Genomic DNA, 9,904 nt, shown 5'->3' with positions numbered 1-9,904 from the left:
CTGGAAGGGCCCGGGAGCTGCGTCGCTGCTCGGCCTGCGCGGGCAGAGCGCCCGGGCGGACCCTGCGCGCCTCCAGCGGCGGCGGGACACGGACACGGCTGTGCCTGACAGCGCCGCGGAAAGCATCCATGGAGCGGGCGAGGAATGCCGCCACCGCAGCGGGGGGAGAGCCCTCCAAGAGCGTCCAGTCCAATCTGCCTCCAGCGCTGCCAAGGCCACCGCTAACCCATGTCCCCAAGTACCACATCCACACGGCTTTAAATCCCTCCAGGGAGGGGGCCTCACCCGGAGAGCCCTTTCCATGAAGGAACTTTCCCTAATATCCTACCTAAACCTCCCCTGGCACAACTTGAGGCCGTTTCCTCTTGTCCTCTCACTTGTTCCTTAGGAGGAGAGATGGTCCCACTCCCCTTCATCCCCCTGCTCAGTCAGCATCAGCATCTCTGAAAACAGGTGCCAGAAGGAGCTGAGCAAGCTGAAAAAGATTCAATTATCAGCAAATATCTGGGGTTTGGTTGAGCAGGGTTGCATGACCCCAGGAGCAACTGTGCTCTTGCTCCAGCAGGCACAGAGCCCCAAGGAAGAACCTCTGGCTGGGGAGTGCAGCAGTGATGCCACCCCAGGGTGGCCACGTCCATCAGGAGTGTCCCTTGCCCTGGGCAAAGTCACTCACTCCGTGAGAACTCCAAGCGGATGCAGATCCTCACTTGAACACAACAGTTTTTTACCTGGCAAAGGTCAGGGAAGGAAATTGAACACGTGTGATAAGTGTTAAAATAAACTCACGGTGGCCCCGTGCAGGAGTGTTTCTCTAGGGCTCACAATGGCATTACTCAGCTGGCACTGGCTTTGTTTTGCTGGTAACAAAATGATCCACATCCTCTTCCTCCTGTGTCCCAGGCACCTTCTCTCACACTCTTGTTGTCTCTTTTTCTTCATTTCACTGTAGTTATTCTTGTGCTGTGACATTCCTGGCTTGACATTTTGGTCTGGTTTATGGAAGGAGTGTGCAAATCTTAAATACATTACTCATCTTTTTGTTGTTTTAGGTCTCTTTTCATCTTTTGTTTTTTCTTCCTTAAGTTTTCTGCTTTGAGATTTCTGGAAGATTTCCTGGCCTGGGCTAATGTGCCTGATAACTGTAAAATTACACTTTTCACCCTCAGGGCACAGTGTGTGTTGGTACTGCAGGTTGGCTTAAGGGTACGAATGGGTGTGAGAGGTAAGAATTCTCTAGCTGAGGATTTCTTTCCTCTGTATTAAGATGCTTTGGGATCTGGATCTGGTCTCACACACATGTTTTATACTCTGAGGGAGCTATGAGGGCTGAAGTTGAAACAAGAGAGGTTCAGACTGGACATAAGGAGAAGCTATTAGAATCACAGATGGGTTTGGGTTGGAAGGGGCGTAAAGACCATCTTGTTCCACTCCCCTGCTATGGGCAGGGACACCTTCCACTAGACCAGGTTGCTCCTGATCTCCTTGGTAAAATATTTTAAGGTCCTTTAAAGTGGACTTGCTTCGTTCTCTTTCTTCCTCTGTTGTGCCAGCTCTGAAGTTTCAGCGCCAGCTCCTCTGAGGTGTGAAAAGCAGAGTCAACAAAGCACAGTTACTTCAAAAGAGCCAGGTTTCTGAAGGACACACCGACAAGCAGGGCTGGCTCCTCGCTGTCGGAGCTGCGGAACCACCCTCTGACCAACCTCTGCCCTTGCCTCATCAGAGGCTGTGTGCAAGTGCTCTGCAGATTTGTAATCCCGGCACAGGTTGAAGCTGGGCTCTACATGTCATTTGTACCAAGGCATTTGGGTCACTTGGAGCCTTTCTAGGCCCTGCAAGGGGCTCTGAGCTCTGGCCTGGAGCCTTCTCCTCTCCAGGTGAGCACCCCCAGCTCTCCCAGCCTGGCTCCAGAGCAGAGGGGCTCCAGCCCTGGAGCAGCTCTGTGGCCTCCTCTGGACTCTCCAGCAGCTCCAGGTCCTTCTGCTGCTGGCCCCAGGGCTGGGGCAGCTCACTTGGACATTTCTCCGGTGTTCCTGAAGAACTGCCATCCCTCCCCTAACTGAGCTCTCCCAGGGGATCTTTCTTAAAAGCAGTGCTGTGACGAGTGTTTAACTCAGCAGGGGTGATTTTGGCTGGTCTGTGAAGTCGTGCTGGCTGTCCAGAGGGCAGGGTGACCCCTGGCAGGGGGTCTGGCCAGCAGCTGGGGACAAACTGGAGATGAAGGCATCTTCAGCAGTGTTGCTGAGGGACAAACAACCCATCTGAGCTTGCGAGTGGAAGCGTCAGCTCCTGGTGGCACAGGAAGCTCAGAGGAGCATGGAGCCTGCCACGCTGGCTCCAAGATGGGCCAAAAAATGACTGCCCAGAGAAGTGCAATCAGCACAGAATCACTTGCTCTGACCCATCTGCCTGGGCCAGCAAGGAGCTTCCTTAAGTACTTCCTTAATGCACCCGTGGGGCACAGCCCGTGGCACGGCCTGACACGTGCGTTTCCTTGTTTTTCTTCCCCTTTGGCACAGCCTTGGGAACGTGCTTCTTGGAGTCAATGGACAGACTGGGGTGGGGGCAGAGCAGTTCTGCCTGTGGAACACATCCACCGAGATCCTGCCCAAATGAGCTGGGCATCTCAGCCCGAGCCATTCCCTCCCCACGCTCCTGGGGAAAGGTGCACTCTGGAATAAAATGTTTGTCCTTCCTGGTAACTGCAGGGCTGGTGGCTGATGCTTGCAGGCCTTGAGTGATGCTGGTGTTCTCTGTAGGGAGGCTGTTGATGCTTCCAAGCTATCACGTGGGAACCTGGTGTCATCAGATTGAGTTAAAATAAAACCAGAGCTTAAGGCTTCCCAGCACCACCTCCTTTTGCACCGAGCCAGGAGGCCTCTCCATCACTCGAGGCCTTGAAGACCCAGCTGGATATCAGCAGGGATGACCAGCCAGGATCAAACTCTGCAAGGGGCACAGAGGAGATGATCTCTGCACTCCTCCCAGCCCCTGTGGGAGAAGGGAGGCAGGCAGCCATGATTCCAGAAACATGGCCAGGGGTGCTCCTTCGGGACAGGCTGCTTCTCCTGAGCCTGTGTGGCTCCTGGCCACACCCTGAGCTCCCGCTTGTTCCAAATAATTCATGCCATCGGTACATGCAAATGGCCCTCGGGTACAATTTCCTTCGAAAGAAAAGGGATTTTGCTGAAAGGCTTGTGGCAGTGTGGGGAGGGGGGTGCTGTACTTGGGGGTGCCAGAGGCAGCCCGAGCTGGGCACTCCACTCTCAGCTCTGCCCCTGACGCCAGCACAGCTCTGTCACCTCTCTGTGACATCCCAGCCTTGCCAAACTCAACAGGAATTTTGTCCCAGCCTTCACTGGAGCCAAGATGTTGTCCTTTGCCTCTGCCTGTAGCTCTCTGTGAGCTGTGACAGTCTGTCTTGCCAGGCACCTGTTTCACAGCCACCACCTCTGTCCTCCCCTCCTATTCCTGCTATTAAGTCCTGACTTGCATTAGCCCTAAAGTCCCCCAAGGGAGGCTCTCCTGCCAGAAAAAATCGGGCCCTGCAACCCAACGAACCGGTGAGGACTGCAGAGGCTCTGCTAATGTTTAAGGCACCCAGAGGAGAAGGTACAACAGGACAGCAAACGACTGTATCACAGAGACAAAAAAACCCCACTCCACTTCAGAAACTCCCCAGCCCTGACAGAAGGATAACATGTGAGCCATCCATGGCCCCCTTCCATACAAATTTCCGCCCTGGTTCAAAAGCAGGATGTGGACAGTAAATAGGGCAGTGACGCCACCGCGCTGCTCTGCCGTGCTGTTTACGAGGGTCCCAGCCCGGTGACACACAGCTCGCCCCGTCCTACGCAGGCGGCGCCGCTGCCTGCCAGAGAGGAAGAGCCCTTGGCTTTGATCTCCAGGCAAGAAGTGGGGGCCTAATCATAAAAAAGAGGAAATAACTCGCTGCACACACGCTGTTCGTGCAAAATATGAGTGTCCTGCCAAGGCAGAGACCTGGAGCAGCTCTCCTGGAGCTGGTCAAGGCAATGATCCCACCCCAGGTGGGATCCTCAGGCTGGGTGCTGCTTGATTCCTGGTGAGCTTTATGGTGCTTTTTCCCTCCCTTTTTTCCTCCTTTTCATTGAGAAAATGGCGTAACAAAGGGAAGCACCTTCCCTTCCTTGCCAGTAACACAGAAGTTGACCTTGTCAGCTGACAGCCGAATTACCTGTGGCAGCAAAGGGCAAATTATCAGCGAGGTGTGTTTCTGATAGAAGCGGGAGTTCAGGCACACAGTGATTGCTCTATAAAACCAGGACATACTTTCACACGCTTAACCCGGTCGATACGCTGGAAGGGCTGCAGGCTGGGAACAGTTTGCTCAGCTTTTAATGGTTGACTCATTAGCAGTTCGGCCAGATTTGTCTATTTTCTACATTTGGAATAAAAAGCTGAGGCGGGAACATTTTCTCTTTCCCAGTGCCAGGGTGATGAACTGCAGCTCTCACCAGCGCCTCAGCAATACAAGAACTTTATTTACAGTCCACGACCTTGAGGTGCCAGCCCAGAATTACAAAGTTAAGAGGCTGGAAGGGAACTTAAAGCTCATCCAGTTCCATCCCCTGCCATGGGCAGAGACACCTTCCAGTAGACCAGGTTGCTCAAGGCCTTATCCAACCTGGCCTGGAACTCATTTCCAGGGTTGGAGCATCCACAACTGTCCTAATTTTACCCCAGAATCCTAATTTTAGCCTGCTTTGAGCACACCTGTGATTGCCCAGCTGCACTGGGATGTCATGTCCCCATTCCCTGCCCTCACCCCCTGCCTGTCCCCCCCTCACCTTGTCCTCAAACCCTAGTGCGCCACATCCCACACCCTATGGGGACAGGTGCCCTGTCTCTCCTCCCTGTGCCCCTCCTGCAGCCCTGGCCCTATCAGCTACCCGCAGGCCCTCGACCTCCTCCCTGTGCCTTATCCCCTGTCCCCTATCTCTAACCCCTGTCCCCGGGCACAAGCTCCCTGTCCCCAGTCTCCTATCCCGTCTCCAAACCCCCACCACAGGCCCCATCCCTGGTACCCTCCCTTGGGCCATGTCCCGTGTCCCCAGGTCCTGCTCCCCACTCTCCAAGCCCTAATCACCATCCTCTCTCCTGCTGTTCCCGCTCCCCTGTCCTCCATGTCCGCCCCCTGTCGCCCATCCTCTGCCCCTGCACCCCCGTCCTCCATCCTGTCCCCGTGCCCTACCCGCGTCCCCCATCCATTTCTGTCCCCTCTGCCCTGTTCTGCCGTCCCATCCCTGCCCGTCTCCATCCCCACTCCCCCTCCCCGCGCCGCTGTTCTCGTCCCTTCGGCCTGTCCCATCCCTCTGCCAGTCCCTATCCCCGCCTTCTGTTTCCATCCCTGCCTCTCGTTTCTATCCCCGCCTCCTCTCCCCGTCCCCGCCCCCTGTCCCCGTCCCCACTGCTTTTCCGTGTCCCCATCCCCGCTGCCTGTCCCCGTCTCCCAGCCTGTGCCCCGTCCCCCATCCCCTCCCCCATCCCCATCCCCATCCCCGGCCCGTCCCCGCCGCGCCGGCGCTGCCCGGGTGGCTGCGGTGTGCTCGCCCCGCCCGGCGGCTCCCGGCGGCCCCGGCGGCGGTGGCCATGTCGCGGGGGGCGGTGCGGGTGCTGCGGCTGGGCGCGGTGCCGTACGCGGAGGCGCTGCGGGTGCAGGAGCGCTGCGTGGCGGCGGCGCGGGCGGCGCGGGGCCCGGCGGCGCTGGCGGGGCCGGGCGCGGCCCGGGGCGGCCCCGGGGGGCTGCCGGGGCTCCCCGCGGAGAGCGTGGTGCTGAGCGAGCCGGCGCGGCCCGTGTACACCTGGGGGCTGCGGGGCGCGCCGGGCGCGGCGGCGGCCGCGGCGCTGCGGGCGCGGGGCGCGGCGCTGGTGGCGGCGCGGCGCGGCGGCCACATCACGTTCCACGGGCCCGGGCAGCTCCTCGCCTTCCCCGTGCTCGACCTGCGCCGGCGCCGCCTCCCGCTCCGCGCCTACGTGGCCGGGCTGGAGGCGCTGGTGCTGCGGCTCTGCCGCCGCCTCGGGCTGGGCACGGCCCGCGCCCTCCCGCCGCCCTTCACCGGGGTGTGGATGGGCGACAGCAAACTCTGTGCCATCGGTGAGCGGGGACGGCTCCGGGAGCGGGTGTGTGTCTGCAGCCGGGCTGGGAGAGCTGGGGGTGTTCGCCCGGAGAAAAGAAGGCTCCAGGGAGACCTGAGAGCCCCTTCCAGGACCTAAAGGGGCTCCAGGAGGGCTGGAGAGGGATCGGGGACAAGGGGGAATGGCTTCCCACTGCCGGAGAGCAGGGGTAGATGAGATAGTGAGAAGAAATTATTCCCTGTGAGGGTGCTGAGGCCCTGGCACAGGGTGCCCAGAGCAGCTGTGGGTGCCCCATCCCTGGAAGTGCTCGAGGCCAGGTTGGACGGCGCTTGGAGCAACCTGGGACAGTGGGAGGTGTCCCTGCCCGTGGAATACCTCCCAGTCCCATCCTGTGATTCCATGTGCACCATGGCGGGGCACGCTGGCAGGGAACTGTGGGGACGTGCCGTGGAGCTGTGGGCACCGGGGAGGGTGGGTGTGCACAGGGGGGGAGCATGCAGGGGTGGCGTTTGTATCCAGGAGGAGGGGGCAGCATAATTTTGCAGCCCACCCAGGGCCCAGCACTGTGCACCACTGCACCTGTTAGTCTCTTGCACCCAGGGCTGGGTGCCTGCTTGCAGCCCAGTCCCCAGCCTTGCCCCCTTCCCTTGTTCCCCCTCCACATCCTGTACCTCTTCCTGGGACCCTGCAGCCTGGACTTGGGGTCCTGCAGCTATCCTCATGTCCAAGCCCATTGGACACTGCAGCAGCGGGAGGTGCTGGGGGATGCAGGGCTGGGGAGGAGGGATCTGGACATGTTGTGCCCCATCTGCCCCAAATTGGGGGAGCCTGTCTGTGGGTTTTCCCTGGCAGAATTGAGGAGCACAACATGGTGCGGGGAGAATGTTTATAGTGATCTGGTCAGTGTGGTCACTAAATCTCTCCCACCAGGGCACCCCTGGTGATGGTGCTGACGGGTGGGTGCTCTTGGCCCCTGCAGGTGTGCACTGTGGGAACTACATCACCTCGCATGGGCTAGCACTGAACTGCTGCACCGACCTCACCTGGTTCGACCACATCGTCCCCTGCGGCCTGGAGGGGAAGGGGGTCACCTCGCTGAGCCACGAGCTGGGGCAGCACGTCGCCGTCAGCCATGTCCTCGAGCCCTTCCTCGACTCCTTCCAGGAGGTGTTTGACTGCACTTTGGTCTCTTCAGAAAGCCCCGGGGATTAGGATTGTTGCAGTGCTTTGGCCGGGTGTTCTGGCAAAGCCATGGCACAGCCAATGGAGTCGGGGAGCCCAGGGGAGCTCTGCTGAGACAAGAGCTCTTGTGCCTTTGTCTGTAGACTGTGAGTGGACAGTGGCACAGAGGTTCAGGCTGCTGCTTGAACATCCAAACCTCCACTGGGGCTGTTCTCTCCAGCCCCGTGAGTCTCCATCCCTCGGCTGAGACCTGCACAGATAAAAGCGGGAGTTCAGGCACACAGTGATTGCTCTATAAAACCAGGACATACTTTCACACGCTTAACCCGGTCGATACGCTGGAAGGGCTGCAGGCTGGGAACAGTTTGCTCAGCTTTTAATGGTTGGCACGGGTACCACATCCCCACGTCACTTGCTGGGGAAGTACCCAAACAGGTGCTTTTTTGGGTTTTTTTCTGCTTTTTGCCCCACAAAAATTAAAGATTTGTGTGAATGCTCATGAACACTTTGGACAAGAGGAAGAGGGACTGGTGGGTTGAGCCCCCTTCCCTTGCTGACTGGTAAAAAGAGGCAGATTTTATATATAAAGATAGTTGCTGGGAACTTTGGCTGCTGATCCTTTTCTCATTTATTTACCCCAGGCTTTATCAATGACAACCTTTTTCTCACCCTGAGCCCAGGGAAATCCTCACGTGGCAAAGATCCTCTCCCTGGTGTCAGGGAGGGTGGAAGATGGCTGTAAACGTTGGTTAAAACACTGGAGTGCTGTGGATGCAGTGGAAAAGCGGGAGGATGAGGGAAGGGGGTCGGGGTTCACAAGGAGAGAAGCCACGGCTGTCATGGATCCTCTGGGACCACGCAGCATCCCGGCTGGGTGATGCAGACCTGCTCTCACTGGGTCTGTGGTGCTGGAGGAGGTGTTGCTGTCAGAACTTCTGAGGTCGCTGTCCCAGCTGCAGCATCATAAGCTGATTTAATGGACAGGTTTATTCGGGGGTAAAAAGTCCCCACGTCCTGCTCAGAGCAAGAGCTGACCCCCACCCACAGCCTTTCACTGCTGTTCTGGGCCTTCTCCCTGCCCCACAAGCTTTGGGTTTCTCTGCTACTGCACAGCACTGAGCCACCCGTGGGTGCCCAATGGGGCTGGAAGCGGGGGGAAATCCCATTTCATGGAGCAGGCTGAGCTCCAGGAGGGAATGGTGAGCAGGGAGGAACATGCCCAGGCAGGCTCAGTGCCAGCGTGAGGGCTCGGGGACAGCGGGGACGGACGAGGAGGGACAGGAAAGCGTGACCGGCAGCGTGTGCCGGGGGAAGCGCAGAGCCCCGCTCTCCCGGCCCCATAAAGCCCCCGGAATCCGGCTGGGGCGAGGGGCCGTGGGGCTGGGGACAGGCTGGTGGTGGCCCGCGGCGGGGCTGGGTGGCTGCGGCAGGTGGCTCTGCCCCGGGAAGGGGAGGAGGCTGGCGGCACTCCCAGCCCGGCCGGCATCCCTCCCCGCCGGCAGCGATGCTCAGTCCCGGCTCAGCCTGGCAGCAGCGCAGGCAGGAAGGGCACACGAGGTGAGTGCGAGCCCCCTTCCGACGCCCTGAGCCCCACTCCTCTCCCCGTCCCTACACCCCTCCTAAGGTGGGCCCCCGCCAAGTCGTACCCCATCTGTGGATCCCCTGCTGGGATAAGCGCAGGTCTTGCCCCAAACCTCCCAAATTCAGCCTACTTCTCCTAAGTCAGGAAGGCAGCCAGATCCGACCTCATTGCCGTGGGCTCGTGGCTGCTCAGCCCCTTCCTCCTCGTCCTCCTCGTCCTCCTCCTCGTCCTCCTCGCAGCTGGGGTCACATCCTGGGAGGTGCACCCCGAGTTTAGGGTGACCAGTTTGGGAGGGAGATGAGCTGCCTCTGCGCAGGTACAGCTGCTGGGGCAGCAGGCAAGGGGTGCTCGGGAGCCGGTGGGGGACAGGGTGGACACCTGGGGGGACTACGGCGGTTTGTGGGGCCGGCGTGCCCCAAAGGATGGCACACGTGGGCGACTGTGTCCCCGTGTCCCTTCCTGGCCGTGCCTGCTCTGGGGCCCCAGCAAGGTGCGAAGGGGCACAGGGGAGCCCGGCAGGGCTGGCAGAAGGGCACCATGTCCAGTGGGGGATGGCAGGTCAGAAGGGGTCTGGCACCCAGTGGGAAGGGAAATGCCCAGGGGTTTTAGGGCAGCAACCTCTCAAGATGGGTTCACAGTGATTTGTGGGGGGCTGTGCCAGCTCTGCACCTTGCAGGGGTGCAGGACATGTGCCCACCATCCCCACACAACCCTGGCAAAAGCAAACTTTGAACCCAGCCATCCTGGTCCCTTGGGACAGCTGTGTCCCTGCATTGTCCCCAGCCCTGGGGAGGAGAGAGGGGCAGGCAGCTGCCCCGGAGCCCTGGGAGGTTTATCCCCTCAGTGGAAGGACTGAAATTTAGGGAGAGGGCCGTTGGGAATGCAAAGGGCTTGGCCACCCTGCTTTGTAGCAGAGGAGGTGCATCGAGGACCATTTTGGGGTAATTGTTCGGTCCCGGGAACACCTCCACTGTGAGGGCAGCCTCTTGCGAGTCTCCCTGTCCTTCCCTGCAGCCTGAGGAGGAC

General features: G+C 59.4%; 1 protein-coding gene across 1 annotated transcript; it reads left to right on the top strand.

The window, feature by feature from the left end:
• Positions 1-5,542: 5,542 nt before the first annotated feature.
• Positions 5,543-7,891, top strand: LIPT2 (lipoyl(octanoyl) transferase 2). The gene is made up of 2 exons (XM_082278783.1): positions 5,543-6,133; positions 7,094-7,891. The coding sequence occupies exons 1-2, from the start codon at positions 5,629-5,631 to the stop codon at positions 7,324-7,326; spliced, it is 738 nt and encodes a 245-aa protein (XP_082134909.1). The 5' UTR covers positions 5,543-5,628; the 3' UTR covers positions 7,327-7,891.
• Positions 7,892-9,904: the final 2,013 nt, after the last annotated feature.

Source organism: Coloeus monedula (genome assembly GCF_965178545.1).
Source record: "Coloeus monedula genome assembly, chromosome: 3".
Lineage (NCBI taxonomy): Eukaryota > Metazoa > Chordata > Aves > Passeriformes > Corvidae > Coloeus > Coloeus monedula.
This window is presented reverse-complemented; position numbering and strand designations above follow the sequence as displayed.

Excerpts from the sequence above, each read along its gene's own strand:
- LIPT2 (XM_082278783.1), top strand. The coding sequence starts at position 5,629 with ATGTCGCGGGGGGCGGTGCGGGTGCTGCGGCTGGGCGCGGTGCCGTAC. Across the intron at positions 6,134-7,093 it reads CAGCAAACTCTGTGCCATCG|GTGTGCACTGTGGGAACTAC; the intron begins GTGAGCGGGGAC and ends TGGCCCCTGCAG.